The sequence below is a fragment of the Melospiza melodia genome, chromosome 3 (genome assembly GCF_035770615.1).
Source record: "Melospiza melodia melodia isolate bMelMel2 chromosome 3, bMelMel2.pri, whole genome shotgun sequence".
Taxonomy (NCBI): domain Eukaryota; kingdom Metazoa; phylum Chordata; class Aves; order Passeriformes; family Passerellidae; genus Melospiza; species Melospiza melodia.
The window spans coordinates 112,834,437-112,851,922 of NC_086196.1; the positions used below are offsets into that span (position 1 = coordinate 112,834,437).

A 17,486-nucleotide genomic window follows, 5' to 3' on the forward strand; every position below is an offset into this window, starting at 1 on the left:
ATTATTTCACAGAATACTGCAAGAATTCCAGCCTTTGCAGTTCAGACACTAGCAACAAATATAAGCAGCTATCATGCCATTATGAGGATTCTGAGCATTTTCTTTTTATTAATTATAGCTTTTTCAGGAGAGGAAAAAAGGGAGCCAGTAAGTTTGGAGATGAGTGCCTGACTATTGAGAGACAGCAGAAATTGGATTCTATAGTCATGAACACCACAGGGCTGGAAGTGTTTTATCTACACCTGAACTCCTGCTACTGTATTTCACAGAATGATAGAATGGTTTGCGTGGGAAGGGACCTTAAAGCCCATCCAGTGCCACGCCCTGCCATGGGTAAGGACAATTTCCACTGTCCCAAGGTGCTCCAAGCCCCATCCAGCCTGGCCTTGGACACTTCAAGGGATCCAGAAGCAGCCACAGCTTCTCTGCATTCTCACAGGGAAGAATTCCTAGCCAGCATCCCATCTAACCCTGCCCTATAGCTGTTTGTATCCATCCCCCCTAGTCCTGGCACTCCAAGTACTCCACTATTTGTATTTTGTTAATACAGATAGTCCCTCTCAATTTTTTTTCTGCTCCCTTCAGGTACTAGAAGGCCACAATTAGATTGCCCCAGGCCTTCTCTTTTGCAGGCTGAACAACCTGGATTCTCTCAGCCTTTTATCCCTAGAAGTACTTTGTCAAGTCAAACAGAGCAGCAGCACATCTCTCACATTAACTACACCAGCTTATTTTTTTTACACCAAGCCCACTGTTTCCTTCCCTGCCCACACCAAACACACTCAGAGCCTCCCTGTATCTAAAATGCCACAAAGAAAATCTGGGTACTAACAGGCATCAGACAAGCTGCAAACACTCACAATGAATTCAAACTTCAAAGTGTAGGTGGAAAACCACAAATTGGAGCCTGCTGACCTTTCTGTGATTCATAAAGCAGCACAGCAGTGCTTCCCAACAGGCCAAATTCACTGCCCTGGAGCCTGAAGTGGTAACAGCAATTGCCATTTACAGAGTGAGTAACAGGGTGATTCTAAGGCACGCTTAGAATGAATTTCTGTGCCTATTGAGCCTGTTTAGCTAAAGCTCATCTTTCTCACAGTAGGGACTCCTAAGTTTATTTCAGCTCCATGGGAAAAGGAAGTTCCACCACAGGTATGGGCAACAGGTACCACCGAAACCAGTATGAGTTGGCAGATGGCTGGGAAGGGAAGCAGTGCTGAACTGGCTCCAAGCAGGTTCAAACTGTCACATAACACAAACAAGTGAGTCATTTTGCAACCACCACTGTAATTCTATCTAAGACTGCCTCTTGGGAAACAGAAAGACACTTACATTCCAATACAGTCGAATCTAACACGCTTTGACTGATAAATGTATATTAATTTCTCAACTGATATTATAAAAAAAGGACTTATGTAAGGAGAGGAGCTGTAAGCAAGTGAGTGTTACAAAACGGTTCAAACACACGGACTTTGTTGTTTCTGGCACACAGGAAACGCTGTGTGTGAAGGCACACACAGCATTCAGCAACAAACATGATAAACATCCACAGAATTTACTGATTGCAGCTACAGGACTCACTGTCATATGATGCCATACCCAGTGCCAGAGTTTCCCGAATAAAACAGGGTCAAGTGTAAAATTCACGACAAGTAACCTATGTCGTACTCGGTGCTATCTATGAAACCAGCGCGGGTTCATCTGTACAAAAACCACCCTGCCAGCACACACAGCACGGCCAACATCAGCACAAACTACCCCGCGCCAGAGTTCAGCCAAGATATCAAGGGCACCAGCGGTGTTTACACAGCATTAAGCCAGAGTTTAATCCTGCCAGCCCTGACCCAACAAACGGCCCGTCTTGAGAAAGACTTCGCGTCCCTATAGCAGAAGTTACACGGAGATTGTATCAACCACAACTTGCTTAAGAAGGGGAGAGGTAAAACAGGTGGCCACGCAGGCATTAAAAAATATACACGTATTAAAAACAAAAGCACGAGTTAATCGCACAAGCGCTTAAGTCGTGGAATTCGGAAGTTTCAGAGGCGGTAGGCGAGCTCTCGCGGCCGGAGCCACCTTTGTCCCGGTTTCCGATGTGGAAGTGCCGGCCTTGCGCAGGGCAGGGACGGGACAGCGGCCGGGAGCGGGGCCCGGCCGGGTGCCAGCGGTTCCGTTATGCGGGAGGCGCTCCCGGCGGGCAGGGCAGGGCACGGCTCGGCTCGGCACAGCTCGGCAAGGCAAGGCAAGGGACGGGACGGGACCGACGCGCCGCTCGCAGCCCGAGGCCCCGCTCCCCGTCCCGCCCCGGCACTCACGTCGAGAGCTTCCTGGTCCAGAAGAGCCCGCCGGGCCAGAGCTCCTGCAGCTGCACGGCGCGGGCCAGGTTGCCCTTGATGTGCTCCAGGAAGCGGGCGGCCTCCTCCTCCAGGCGCTCGCCGTAGGGCAGCAGCTTGTTGTAGACGATCTCCTTCTGCGGCGGCCGGGCCATGTCGGCGCTGCCCGGGAGGGCCGGTGACCGCGGCCGCCGCGCCCCGCCCGCCCCGCTCGGCTCTGCGCCGCTCACTTCCGGCGGAAGGCGGGCCCGGGGCGGCTCCGGGCGCTCCGCGGGCACGGGGCCGGGCCGGGGGCGCGGGGCCGGGGCCGGGCCGGGGCGGCGCTCTGGGCCCCGCCGCGGGGAGGGGCGGAGAGGCCACGGCGCCCGCCCGAGCTCGGGGCTCGCGCTCTGCGGCTTTGCGGCTGGGGGAAAAGCCCTGCTGGCAAAGCTGCCGCCGCCCGGACGCGGAATTGGGAGTGAAAACGTTCACCCGCCGGCTGCGCTCATCGGGAGGGAACCGAGCATTGCTTCTCGCCCCAAAACACTCGGGGTGAGGTGGGGACGGATGGGACAGAGCGACACTCAGTGCCGCGGTCTGTCGGACTCGGTGATCCTGAGTCTTGAAAGCCCAATTGATTCGGTCTTTGCCAGCCCAATTGATTCGATGGTGCTGTAATTAGCCCCGGAGTTTGATAGCAGATTGCGCGGCTGCCTAAGAGGCTTATTTGAAATAATAGCGCTAGTCAGGAGCGCAGAGCTCGCCCGCGGGCCCTGGGTGTGGGATAAACTGCCGAGGGATATGTGATAACAGCACTGATAGCTGTTATCTCCAGCTGTCCTAATATAATTGAATTTCCCCTCAAGAGTTACATCGTGGCCATACAACAGCTGCAAACTGATTAGATTTAGAGCTACTGACAAGGGCAAATCCTGTTTTCTGATCTTTATGCTCAAACTAGCTCTGCTTAAAAAAAAAAAAAAAAAAAAAAAAAAAGACGGCTAACTAAATTCTGGAACACGAAACTCCACAGAAAACTTAAGTATGACAGGCAAAGGCATCATGGCATCTTCCCAAGGAGTGCATCATCTACTTTCCTCACCCTCCTAGACCTGTATTTTTAATAAAGGAAGCACCAGGATTTTGTGTAGTGTCCCATCCTTCTGAAATACTCTTCCATTCCTAGAAGATTTTGTATCACATGATCTCATGTGGGTCACATCTATCAACTTTTACACGATTACAAAATAGCTGGATTTCACTCAATTTGTTGCCATCTTTCACAGGGACTTTACGCTTGTGTTGCCTCATAACTGCATGAGGCAAAACAATCATAGATGAATCTCTGCCCTTTCTGGCTGGAATTAAAAATGAAAACTTGGTCATGGTCAGCTTTCCATGGGGATAAAGTACGTCTTGGTTTAGCCTTTTTCTGGGGAAAACAGAAATAAACAACATGAAATGAATAGTTTTATCACCAATTCAGTAAAGGATAAATTGGCCTAAAAACTAATAAAAAACCAATATCTATAGTTAGTGAAAATATGTATGCATTGAAATTGAAAAGTCTAAAATTACTTATTTTCTATCACTTAGAGGCAATTCTTGGTAATCACAATGGTGATTTGTTCAGACATTTCCAATGTGGGAAAGTGTTTGTCAAATTTGAAACATGCAGTTTGTTTGTTTGGTGAGGGAAAAAAAATCAAAATTCTACCCCAATTTTCTGAAATTGAAGTTGGCAGATACCTCAGGAGCTTCTCAGCTGTGTTCTGTTGCTTTGTAGCCATGTTATAAAAAATGACTCCTGCCCTTTCTAACCCAAGTTAAAACTAAGCCTTGATTTTTCAGGCATTTTGCAGTATTTGGCATGTGAATGAACACCTCTGACAGGGAGCCTGTTCTGTCTGAGCCTCCTCAGCTGTGGCCTCAGACACATGAATGCCTTTCAGCAGGATTAAACACTCACCTTTTGGGGAAAAACATACCAAATTATGCCATCAACACCTCTGACAGCCATCCTACTAACTCATCTGATCTCTTCCATTCTTGTTTTCCGAGTCTGAAACAAGGGGAGAGGAGATTCCTGCTCCATTCATAATTACAGTAGTAAGCATACTTGTAGTACTTGCTTTTTGAATGTATTTTCTGTTCATTTACTAATTACATTTAGTAATAATTTAAAAACCTAATCCTTTCCCCTCCCTGCTATGTCGCCATTCTGCTCTTTAAAAAGAGAGAGAGAGAAAAAAAAGAGAGATACATTTTGCCAAGTGAGTCAAAAATAAATGTGTTGTTCAAGTTTGCAATATGTTTTGGCTGCAGCAGTGTGTGAGAGCACATTTGGTTCCCGAGTCAGATGATGAGGGACAGGGCTTTCATAACACAGGACCCGTCTGTGCCACTTCACATCAACAGCTTCTTCCTCTCCCATTAAGTAGGAGGAATATGAATTGCCAGCAACCCAAATGTGGCAGCCACCTGTTGGTTTTGGCATTGCCTCCTGAGAGCTGATGAATCCGAGTGGAGTAGTTGTGAGAAAAACACAATCTCCCCATTCATGAGGAACTTTGAGTGCTGCCAGTGGCGTGGGTCACGCTGGGGGTTGTCCGCGTGTTCCCTCCTTGGGTGATACCCGAGGGCAGCCAGCACCAGCACTGGCATTTGGGATTTGGGAATCTTGTCACCCAGCCTTTCTTCCTGCTGCCTCAGCTCTCCAGGGACTACTTAGCACAGATGTTTTCCTCAGTGACCCATCTGTCCTTTTCCACCCAAGTTGGATGATGTTTGAGTGACAGATTTCCATCCATTTTTCAGTACCTGAGGCCCTTCCAGCACCTGAAGGGAGCCTACAAGAAAAATGGAGAGGGACATTTCACAAGGACCTGGAGTGATAGGTCATGGGGGGATGGCTTCAAACTGAAAGATAATAGGTTTAGATGAGCTATACACAAGAAATTCTTCTCTGTGAATAGGGAAGCTGTGGCTGTGCCATCCCTGGAAATGTCCAAGTTCAGGCTGGACAGGACTTGAAACAACGTGGGATGGTGGAAGGTGTCCCTACCCATGGCAGGGGGTGGAACTGGAAGGGCTTTAAGCTCCTTTCCAACCTAAACCACTCTATGATTTTCCAGTTTGGAGAAGAATAGCCAATACAAGAGGAACTTCATATTACCTGTATCATACCTGTCCTAGTCTATGACCCCCATATCTCACAAAGCACCACTACAGGAATAAAGAGGAATAACTGATTTTAGATTAGGATCCTCAGACTTTCCCTCAGCCATGTGTTTCTAAACTGGTCAGTTGCTGAAAGGTGCCAAAGAGGCAACTCAGAAACATCCATGTTACATAAACTTCTATTTTACAGAGAATTTTTCTCTTTGGGGAACAAGGGCAAGAGTAATTACAGCATCTGAATGAGGAACTTAAAGTTTCCTGTGTAGTATGGGACAAAAATAGGTTCTTCTAAAGTGTGATTCAGAGGAACTAATTTTAGGTCCCTAAAATAAGGCTGTCTAAATACTCCATGACATGTTTCAAGTTGGATGGGGAGGCGGGTTCCGTGTCACCTACAGCACACATGCTGAATATTGTTCTTTTTCTGCAATGCCTGTTCAGTTCTGTGTGTTCTAATGTAAGTGGAACAGTTCTGTTGAGCAGAAATAAGAGGTCCTTGTGAAGAGGATAGAGTGTTATTACTGGCACCTGTATCATTTTTAAAACTCTATTACACAGACAAGCCTGACCAAATAGGTGCTGCATTGTTGTCCTTCGCTTTACATTCCCAGAGGTTCTGTTTATGAGTTAAATCCATCCTCAATTATATCCATTCACAAGATATTGTTTGGCCTCTTCTCTATTCCAGCTGAACTTAGTGGGTCACTGTGCTTACAATGGACAGTCTTTGTACAAGAACAGGACCTCAATTCTCCTTGGTGAAATAAATTCATTAATAGCAAAAGTGGTTTTTCCTCTCCACTCCCTGGATTTGTTCTCTTTTGGTGCCTTATTGCCTAAGATTTGGAAGCATAATTGTCCCAAATCCACAGCAGAGATTCTGTCTGTGACAGGCTATTTCCTCCACATGTCTGAAACTCCCAAAGATATCCCTGGAAACTATTGTGCCTGTGGGGAGAAAAAGCAATGGGCTTGAGCCTCTTTGTAAGAGGTTCTTTCCAAATTACTCACAGCTATTTGAAATAAATAATAATTCCTTGGACATGACAGAAATGCAGCCAACTTTGGGTAAAGAGAAGTTAGGGTTACTTTTCTGTTCCTCTTGAGCCATTGAAATGGATTTTTCTGTCTCACTCTCTTGCCAAACAGAAAGCAGCCCCAGAGGAGCATGTGATGACAGTGAACTCACAGAGGTCATTCCTAGGGATTCTGCTGTTCTAGGAAATCAAGGCAATCCCTTGGCAGCCTGCAGTAAGTCACACAGAAACTGCTCATTATGGACTTGGGAGTCTCTTGCAGCTGCCCTGTTTGCCAGAGAGGATTGTGACACACCTTACCCCAGGTGCCTGGGTGGATGATCATATTTATTGGTTTTAAGTGGCACATGCATCTGTCACAGCTTCATCTGCAGTTCTCTGGTTTGTCTACTCCTTGTCAAGATGAAATACTGGCAATATCTATTAAAAATAAAATTAATAAAAATATATAAGGTCTGCTTTCCCAACTCAGGATAAATCGAATAACAACCAAAAATCTTTGCTCAGGTTTTCAGTCTTATTTCAAGCAGCATTCAGCACAAATAATTGTGTTTATCATGGCCATGGCTCAAGTAGTTGCTCAGGCTTTAGTTCTGTGGGTGGATTGTGTGTTCACTGTTTGGACATGTGGATCAGAAGTATTTAAATATTTATGAATTCTGGAGGAGAAGCAATCTCACTTGAATATTCCCTTAAGCAACCAATCCTTTCTCTCCTGCTGAAGAATTATCTATCCTTTCCTTTCTGGCTGAGTGGTTTTGTGCATGAAATCTGCATGGGAGACTTTTTGGCACATTTCTAAAGCAGCAGCTTCTCCCATGGAGTGTTAGGGAGACACCCAGCAGATTAAGAAACCTTTGGGAGGATCACACGGCACAAACTCAGAGCTCTCTGGTGTTCATTTGGTCTAACCTGGCATGTTGTTTATGTCTATGCCTTGGTAATAAGTGGGGATAATAAGTGTAATTATGTCAGGGGCATGATTATGGTAGTGCTGGGCCTGCTGACTAACACCAGGATTCAAGGAATTGTAAATTATTTTATTATTGTCCCAGGTAGCCCGTTAAGAAGAGTTCAAGGTGAAACAAAGACTGTAAATTAACACTTCCTTACAACCTTGGAAATATAACTGTCAAAAAGGCCATTTAGGATAGAAGGAATGTTCCAATTAAGGAGCACAGGAGGCCTGTAAATTCAGGGATATCCCTGGGAGAGGAAAAAGTTGCTTTTGCCACATTTGTGTGTTGTTACTTCGAGGCCAAGCCCAATGGAAAACTGAGCCTTGCATAGACAAAGGCAGCAGCTGCCCTTCTGCTGGGCAGAGCACTGAGAATGGGTGAAAGAACTCAGGGGGTTTAGAAAATTCAAGTGAGAAACAGAACAAAAAGAGCAGGAAAAAGACAGCTTGTAATCTCCAGAGAGGGCTCTGCAGGACAATCCAGTGGGCGTTCACTGTGCCTGTGATACCACTATCTACAGCCCCCATGTGTTTTCTTTTTCAGTAGCGTTGCAATGGATGGATACAAAACCTGATTCATGCTTTCTTGGCTTTGCCAAATGCCTGCTCAAATCCTGTAGCCATGCTCTGAATTAATCTGCTTACCCAAGGGCATTGCTGGAAAAATGGTTGTCCTTGGAGATTCCAGCCCCCTTTGCCTGGGAAAGATAGAGCCATCAGCATCTGGAGTGGTATTAGCTGGAGGCTTGACAGGCTCTGAAATGAGAAGAAACTGGGCCAGAATCACTCTGCTTACCCCTAAATATCCCCAGGAAATTAGCACCTCTGAAAAGCAGGGAGTTTTGAGATGGGAAGTCAGGAGCAAAGTGAATTTGGGATGGTATCAGGGGTGCCAGAGGTGTTACCAAGTTCAGAGCACCCAAGAGCTGGATGTGCACAGCAGCTCTGCACCCCAGCAGCTGCAGCAGTCTGAGTGCAGCTACAGCCAGCCCTGCCAGCCCAGGGCACCTGACCTGATCCTGCACTGCACACAGCAAGGGATGGCACCACCAGATCTCCAGGGACTCTTAAGGGAGCAGCTGGTACCATCAGAGTTACTTTCTAGAGTATCTCCTTCAGGTGCCCTCACTGTGATTTTTAAGTTTGATATTAACTTTGGCAGTCTTATCTTCTCACTAGATTCCCAGACTCCATGCCTTTTTCTCTCTGCAAAGTTTTCGGTTTCTTTCAGGCTGGCCTCAGTCTTTGCTGTGGAAGAGTGCAAGAACATTTTCCTGTGACAAGACTAAAACTCAGAACTAAAGACTAAGAACTGGGCATGCATACAATCTTACTTCCCCCCCTGCATACTTTTCATTTTCTTAGTTCACAGACATCCTGAGTCACAGGCTATTTTGTCCTGTTTAATAGTACTAAATGGGTTTTTCATCCCCTCATTCATCTGCTATTTAAGCTCATTATGTTCTGGCCTCATGTTCTGCAGCAGTAATTTCTGATTCATGCACAGTGTGAAAAGTTGTTCCCTTTTGATTGTTGTTAACTTCTTATCTGGGAATTTTTTTAGTGCCCTGAGTTCTTCCATATGAGAAATAAGAAGGCCTCTTTGCCATCTATGATTATACAGAATCATACAAAAATCATGCTGATTCTTCCTGTTTTATCAGAACCATGAAAGTTTCTGCTAGGTTGGATGGGGAAGGTACCATCAAGTTATAAAGATGGATGAAAGTTTCGGACTGACAGCATCCCTCCTTTTGAATGCAAGAGGGCATTTTTCTTCACCCAGATGCTGACTTTCACCAAATTTGTCACAAGTGATGTCTTTGAATCATACTTTTGATGAGAGCTGGTCACATGTTCAAATTTGGAGAATGAAATCCAGAAGTTTTACAGAAGCAGTAATCAGTTCAGTGAGACTTCCTCTGATGGCACAGGCTGCACTAATACAGGGCAAGATTCTGAAATACTCACTATTTTCTCTTTGTTGTTTTGAGAAGGAATAAAGGTCTAATGCAATTAAGGAGAATGAATCAAGTAGTTTCACAGAGCTGCAAAATGTAATGCTGTCAACCCACCTCCCTGAGAAACCATTCCTTTAGCAACCCACGCTCTTTTGTGTGCTCTTAAATCTTCTGTGGAGCCCTGAATCCTCCCTAAATTTGACAGCATTGTTCTGGCAGCTGTGGGAGGGGTGATGCTTAAAATTTCCTATGTTTCAATGGGAATAAAAACTTACTGCCTTAAATGACCACATCTCCTCCTCCTCCTCAGCATATGCAAGAGGAGAAAACATAACAGCAGAATCTCAATGTTTTCCTCAAATGTTAATGAGTTTGCAGTGAATGGTTATTTCATAAATCAAATGTTGGATCAATCTGCTTTCCTATCAAAACAATTTAAATGTGGGTGTTATAGTAGGTGGGTTTGTGTTTGGATTTAGTCATCAAGCCAAGCCTGACCTGACCTTTCGTGCCAGCAGACAACTGACAGACTTAACCCCAAATTCCACCTGATTCCTGGGCTTTGGTACTGAATAGCTTAACTCTATCCATCACATTTTTGTTTGAGATGGGTTTTTCTTTGCCATAGGACACATCAGTTCATATGCTCATGTTTTAATTCCCAACATTTTGTAGTTTAAAAGAACTTCTCACTAGTGATGTAAGTTTCCAAGGCTGATTTCCTCATAGCAAGTATTTATATTTACCCAATGGCTCAGTTCCTTATTATCATCTCAGATTAAAACTTCATAACTACCAGCTAGGAATGATTTACGTGAAAATTCTTTCTTTTTGTTTATATATCAGTGAAAATACTTTTAAAAGCTTAATGTAGACTGAAAAACTTTGAACTTTGTTTTCATGTGGTTTTATTGGCGGAGGTTTAAAGGTTTATTGCCCAACTTAAAAAATAAAAGCTCCTTTCAGAGAAACAGTTGATAGGTCTTCATGCCCTACAGAATCAGGCTATGACACAAAAATAAAACAAAAAATAGCACGAAATCTAAACAATATAGTCTAGCCAGAGGAAAATAACAGGGTCACAATTTTGTATGTGTCACTCGTGTCACTTTATGTAAGCAGTCCGGAATTTTGGAGCACGAGGGACAAATTTAGCTCCTGTGCACACAAAGTTTGGCTGCACTCCTGAAATCAGATCTGTGTGGGTGTGACTCATACCCTGCAAGACTCTCCCCTTGCTCAGGGGCTGCTGCACAGGTGGGGTGCTCTTCCCACATGGATCATGTCCCTGGATTTGGATCCTGGAGTATAAATGGATCAGGAGACAAGTGCTGTAACCAGGTCACCTCCCCTCCTTGTCACACTGGGTTTTCAGCTATAAAGTCATTAATCACTCAACTACCTGAATAAAGCTCTCAAAGAATCCCTCTTTGTGCCTGTCTTGCCCTTTAGAATTCCAAATATAATCTGAAGTGCAAAAAAAAAGAAAGTTCCTGATAGCCAGTAAAGAGGAAAACCTGGGAGATTAAGCCCTCCAAAAGGTTTCAGTATATTTAGATATTATGTAAATAAGAACTGCCAAAAATGCCCTGAAGAAGCTCGAACAGCTTTGATGTAGAGGTAGCAATCCCCTTAATTTTAATTCAGAAATGAGCAATTGCAATTTAGGAATGAGGAAAAGAGGAAGACTAGTAAAAAGGTTAGAAGTTTATAATTTTGCCTGAAGAAGAAAACATAAAGGAAGAGCAGTGCATTACCTTAAAGGACAGAAAAATAAAATCTGATATGCATTACCATTTACAGAAAATAAGGGAAAAAATGCTGGAAAGGTCAAATTAAGCTTACATGGCTTCCCTGATATTCCATGCTCCCTAGGTAACAGCAATAACCTGGCAACAGAAGCAGCATTTTTATTATTTATTTATATGGAGGCTTTGGTGCCCTTTGGGAAACACTCATCAAAATCATCTGGGGACAGTTTGCAAGTGAATCAGGTCTAGAGTTTTGTTCGGATAAACAGAGCTGCACAACTAAAGATACATCAAGCAACTTTTATGATCAGAAGTAGCAGGGGAGAGACATGCAATCACAGCAGGTTTGGGGAGGAGCCAGGTTACCTAAAAATGGTGCAGAAAAACAGTGTAGTTACAAGGTGAAGGATAAATCAAGACAGCAAGGTGGGAGGTTATGTGCCTGATAGCGTATCCATGTGAATGCCAAAGTCATTTTGGGAGTGGGAAACAGCAGGTGTGTGTGGTGGTGTGAGGTGACAGCCACACACACACAGAGCAGCAGTAGTGGCTAGTGAAAGAACTAGAAAGCTGATTTCCCACCTAGTCTGTGCCAGACATAAACAAACAGCATAAATGAGGAAGCTACAACTTTCCAATGACCAACCCAAAAGCTTAATAACTGAGATGCTTTAATCAAATTGCTTTTTATTGGTACTGGCCAGAACCAAGGGCACCAACAACTCTGCCCCTCCCAACCAGCCTCACCTGGGACCCACCCACACCCCTCTGCTCTTTGGTGCAGAAGCACTACTTAAATGAGGGCTGAGCAGAGCTCCTGCCTTTAAACCATGGGTGTGCTCAGTCCTGGTTTTGCCTCTGTTGTAGCTGCGGTTTCCCACTCCAGGAGGGACTCTGCTGCCCAGGTACTGTGGGGTTGTTGTCACTGATGATGTACAAAGGTTGCTCCTTGTTTGTGCTGGTCCCTGGTCTTTGGCTGCAAGGGCACTACTGTTGGGTTTTGGTGTTTTCTGGTAAGAATATAATTTTTATTATACCCTTTTTCATGTCATGGCTAAAAACTAGTGTTGTGGAGAAGCTTTACTGTTCTTGGAGTGAATACTGGAAGGTTTTTAAAGGCTTTGTCCCCAGAGGAGAGGCAGAGGGCCTGGTGGTGAAATGTGTTATTGCTATTTTTACAACTGGCTATAGCTTTGGGAAGTGCAGCCAACAGGTTCTCCTCAGGCCAACGTCACCACCCTGGAATAAACAGCTGGAGGTGGGAAGGAAATTCAGAACTCCATGCAGGCTGCCTGCATTTCTTGGTAGTGTGTGCTAAAGCTCTCTTGCTAATTAGTGTGTTTGAGTAACTTTTGGTTTCTAATATTGATTACTTAGGCAGCAAAATATTAAATGTTTCACAGTATCACCTTCAGAAGTTTTCTGCTACTTGTTATGAAGTAAAGAGAAAGTTGGAGTTGTCTAAGGAGAGAGGGACAAGTTGTTATAACAAATAAATGAAATGTCAAAGAGTGTAGTGATAAAAATGTTGCTGCCAGAGCTGGAATCTGCAGGTAGCAAAGTGTGATCAGCACCAGGATAAGCTCTGCTTGTGAGGCTTGTGTGGCTTTCTAGTGCAATAAACTCTACTATAAATCTACTTTTTTACTGGTCTTGCTCTTCACTGCTGCCAGATGGCAGCAAATTACAAAAGATTTTCTGTGTTTTGCTCCTCCTTCTGTGGAATCCTCCTCTTCCAAAACAAAATGGTGCTGATTCCACATTAGAAAAATGTATGATTGAAGGGCAATCTGTATCTGTGAAGGGCAAAGATTTGATTTAATGTGCTATATAATGAAGTTTTGTCCATTATGTTCCTGTTCCCTGTCATACTGGAAGCTTTTTGTTTCTATGTGAATATTTGTGTTCTGTGCTGAATTGAGTGGTTGTTTCTCTAATGAACTTGTGTGTCTAGAAAACATAATTTTGTTACTTTTCCATGACTTTATTTTGAACCACCCCGTAGTCTTAAGGTCCAAACCTGTGAACAACTCAGGTTATCTGTATTACGGTACAATTCAAGGTGCATGTGGATGGAGATTACTTAATGGAGACAGCAAATAAAATTATTTTGATTTTTATTGTAAAGTTGCTTTTACAATAGGTTGCAAAAGTTAACTTACGTTTATCTGTGGATGAGTGAGAGCAGAGCTCATCTTCTAAGGCTGGAAAAATGCTGTTTCTAATGTAGAATTTTGCCTGAAAAGTTTAGCTTTTTTTTGTTTGTTTAGCTTTTTTTTTGTTTGTTTAGCTTTTTTTTTGTTTGTTTAGCTTTTTTTTTGTTTGTTTAGCTTTTTTTTTGTTTGTTTAGCTTTTTTTTGTTTGTTTAGCTTTTTTTTGTTTAGCTTTTTTTTTTGGTGTTTAGCTTTTTTTTTTGGTGTTTAGCTTTTTTTTTTGGTGTTTAGCTTTTTTTTTTGGTGTTTAGCTTTTTTTTTTGGTGTTTAGCTTTTTTTTTTGGTGTTTAGCTTTTTTTTTTGGTGTTTAGCTTTTTTTTTTGGTGTTTAGCTTTTTTTTTTTGGTGTTTAGCTTTTTTTTTTGGTGTTTAGCTTTTTTTTTTGGTGTTTAGCTTTTTTTTTTGGTGTTTAGCTTTTTTTTTTTGGTGTTTAGCTTTTTTTTTGGTGTTTAGCTTTTTTTTTTGGTGTTTAGCTTAGTTATTTGTTTTGTTGGGGTTTTTTTTGTTTGTTCTTTTTTGGGTTTTTTTTGGGGTGTTTTGTTTTTGTTTTGGTTTGGTTTTTTTGTTTTGTTTTGGTTTTTTGTTTTGTTTTGGTTTTTTTGTTTTGGTTTGGTTTTTTTGTTTTGGTTTGGTTTTTTTGTTTTGGTTTGGTTTTTTTGTTTTGGTTTGGTTTTTTTGTTTTGGTTTGGTTTTTTTGTTTTGGTTTGGTTTTTTTGTTTTGGTTTGGTTTTTTTGTTTTGGTTTGTGGGGTGTGTATTGTGGTTTCTTGTGTTAGGGGTTTTTTTGGTGTTTAAAGTAAATATGGTGGGGAGAAAGTTAAACTTCAAGCAGATGTAGAACACACCAAAGAAACAGCTTTGTTGTGTGTTGCTGGAGACTCAGCCTACTAAATAATCAATTGTTTACTTGTTTTTTTTTATTTGTAGCATATAGACAAAAGAAATGTCACAATGACAGTTTTGGAAAGGTGCTCTAATGAGAACATAAGCACTACTGGATAGCACTGAAAGCTGGGTGAATATCTTGCATGGCATGAGCTTTCTTTCTCTGGGGTCTGCTGCTCCAGCTGAGGAGTCTGGCATTTGCCACAGCACAGTGGGGGAGAAATGGGCTGGTCAAACTGTATCAAGTTTGCACTTAATTATTGAAAGAGTTTGTTAATATCCAGATCTCTTCATGCTTTGTAAATTTCAGTGTTGGCGCCACATTTTTATTTAACTTGGAACATGAAACTGACCACGTAAGAAATCAGCGTTTGTTTACTATTTGTTGTCCTACTTTTTCATTTAAAAACACAGATCCAGCAGAAATAAAAAGTTGTTTTCAGTTGCTAGTCCTTTATTTCATGTTGGAAATCAATGTGTTCTGCTGACGTGGGAATAATGTGGCAATGTGAAGTCAAAGTGTGGTTTTTGATGGGCTGTTCAAACTCCAGGTGAAGATTAAGTCTTGTAGAGATTGGAGATGTAAATTGATTACTCAGCCTCATTCAGGGAGGGGAGCCCAAGGCAAATTTGAGAGGTTTTTCTCATGCTTTGTTTTCAATGATTTCCTAGGAAAGACTAATGCTGCTCACCTGTGCCATGGGTGCTGGCAACTCTAGGTGTGTGTGTGGTAACACCAGTCCTGGAGGAGGAGATGGTGCCCTTCGCACACTGCTCCTGACCATAATTCTAATTTGAAACAGAGATGGGAATGACCTTTATGAGGGATCTGGAGGAGCCGCCCCTTAGGGACGTGGGGCCGTGTCCCTCACGGAGGGAGCGTTTTCCCGCCCTCGGGGTCGGGCGCTCTCCCCTCACAGGAGGAGCAGTTTTTCCTTACAGGGAGAGCTGTGCCACCCCTGGCTATCAGGTGTTTTCCCACACAGGCAGAGCTGTCACCCCTGGCTATCAGGTGTTTTCCCACACAGGCAGAGCTGTCACCCCTGGCTATCAGGTGTTTTCCCACACAGGCAGAGCTGTGTCACCCCTTGCTATCAGGTGTTTCCCCTCACAGGAGGAACGGTGTTTCCCCTCACAGGGAGAGCTGTGCCACCCCTGGCTGTCAGGTATTTTCCCTCACAGGGAGAGCTGTGCAACCCCTCGCTGTCAGGTATTTTCCCTCACAGGCAGTGCTGTGTCACCCCTGGCTTTCAGGTTTTTCCCCTCACAGGAGGAGCGATGTTTCCCCTTGCAGAGAGAGCTGTGCAACCCCTCGCTGTCAAGTATTTTCCCTCACAGGCAATGCTGTGTCACCCCTCGCAGTCAGGTGCTTTCCCCCCCACAGGGAGGAGCTGTGTCACCCCTCGCTGTCAGGTGTTTCCCTCACAGGCACAGCTGTGTCACTCCTGGCTATCAGGTGTTTCCCCTCACAGGGAGAGCGGTGTCACCCCTCGCTGTTAGGTATTTCCCCTCACAGGAGGAGCGATGTTTCTCCTCGCCGCTGTCGGCCGTTCGCTCCTCACACTCGGGGCTCTCTTTGGGGTGCCGTGGCCCGCCCCATTTTCACGTGAGGCGGCCGCTTGCGCGGTAAGCTTGAGCCTCTCGCGCTCCCGTCCGGGTGCCGCTTGTTCGCGGAGCAGCGGCGGCTGCCACAGCGGCTCTTCCTTCGCTGCTGCCATGTCCGCCCCGGCCAGAGTCTCCGGCGCACTCAAATCCGTGGATTACGAAGTGTTTGGGCGGGTGCAAGGTAATGGCGGGCTGAGGGGCTGCCGGGCGAGGGGCGCCGCGCTGAGGCGGCGGCACCGCGCGTGCGCGGGGTGGGAGCGGCCTGAGGGGAGGCGGGAGCCCGCGCCGCGTACCCGGGGGGACGCGAAAGTTTTTTGGTTGTGGGGTTTGTTTGTTTGTTTTTAAATTTTAAATCGTTGTAAACATTCCCCTGCCCTAAGGCTCGGCAGCTCCTGGAGCACAGGCCGCCCTGTCCAAAGTAGTTCCCATTCCGCTCGTGGCTTCTGTCAGCGCCGGTGTGTGGAAATGCCCTTCCCGTCCTTCCCATTCACACATCGCGTCATTTTCACTTAAATGCATGTATTATTTCACTTAAATACATGAATGTGTTAATATAATAATCGTGTGACGAAGGGAAGGCTTAAACACAAGTCCTGATCAGTTTCCCTGATATTAACGCCACTGAAATTTACATAGTAGAACACCACGGGGTGACTTGCATGCACATCATTGCTCCTTTATATAAACTGAAATTCCTGCAGGTGATATACTTTGACAGGACTCTAATTTCCCTTTTTTTTTTTTTTTTTTCTTTTTTAGGTGTTTGTTTCAGGATGGTAAGGCAAAGCTGGATTTGCTGGCTACTTTATGGTATAATGTTTCCAGTGCTAAAAATAAGGCAGCAGGTCTGTGGAGTGTAAATGTATCCAGCCTGAACTTTGGTTGGATGGTTAAGTACTCTGAGTAGACTTAAAATGGTTTTATATTAAAATGGATTTTTAAAAGCTTAATAAAGTGCTGCTTGTATAGATTGTGGTTTGGATTACTTGTGATGTAACAGCCACAAGAATGTTGTAACACCTTAATCTTTAGAAAGGTTAAATAGGAAATAAGGTGTTTAATTTTTCAAGTGGCAACTCAGTGCCTGTACTTAAGGAAGGTTACTGGGGAAAAATTTGTTACAAATATGCACTTTGTGGCTCCTTCCCTGAGCAAGTGACTCTAGCAGCTCTGAAGTGCAGCGGGTGGTTTTGCATTTCACAGAAACCCACGAAACAAGAGGACACAATTAAAGTAAGAACAGTGGTTTTGTCACAAATTAGTGCCCCATGCTTAATATTAAACCTGAGAGATTTTATGTATAGTTTATATTGTGAAATAGTGCCAAGTGGAAATGAACAGAGGACTGCAGTGGAGTTTGCCTTGAATTTAGTTATTCCATCTAGAAGAAAGGGTGAATCCAAGCTTGCTGTGCCTTGTTTTGAGCTGACCCAAAGCTGTGTGAGCACACAGCTCAGTGCTAGTACTGAGGAGAAGGTTTGCAGCTGCATTCCTGTGCTTTTGGGCAAATTAGTTTGGAGAAGCTGCTCTTGATCACCTTGGAAAACACTCTTCAGAGTTAGCACCGCTTTTTCATTGGCTACATC

General features: G+C 44.2%; 2 protein-coding genes across 3 annotated transcripts in view; one reads left to right on the plus strand and one right to left on the minus strand.

Moving 5' to 3' along the window:
- The window catches only part of PSME4 (proteasome activator subunit 4), a 43,838-nt gene extending 41,313 nt beyond the window's left edge, over positions 1-2,525 (minus strand). For both annotated transcript variants that reach the window (XM_063152719.1, XM_063152718.1), the window contains exon 1: positions 2,316-2,525. In XM_063152719.1, coding sequence (XP_063008789.1) covers positions 2,316-2,488 — 173 coding nt within the window. In that variant the 5' untranslated portion in view covers positions 2,489-2,525. The remainder of the gene's footprint in view (positions 1-2,315) is intronic.
- Positions 2,526-15,917: 13,392 nt separating this feature from the next.
- ACYP2 (acylphosphatase 2) overlaps positions 15,918-17,486 on the plus strand; it is a 32,917-nt gene continuing 31,348 nt past the window's right edge. The window contains exons 1-2 of the mRNA XM_063152720.1: positions 15,918-16,081; positions 16,660-16,676. Coding sequence (XP_063008790.1) covers positions 16,012-16,081; positions 16,660-16,676 — 87 coding nt within the window. The 5' untranslated portion in view covers positions 15,918-16,011. The remainder of the gene's footprint in view (positions 16,082-16,659; positions 16,677-17,486) is intronic.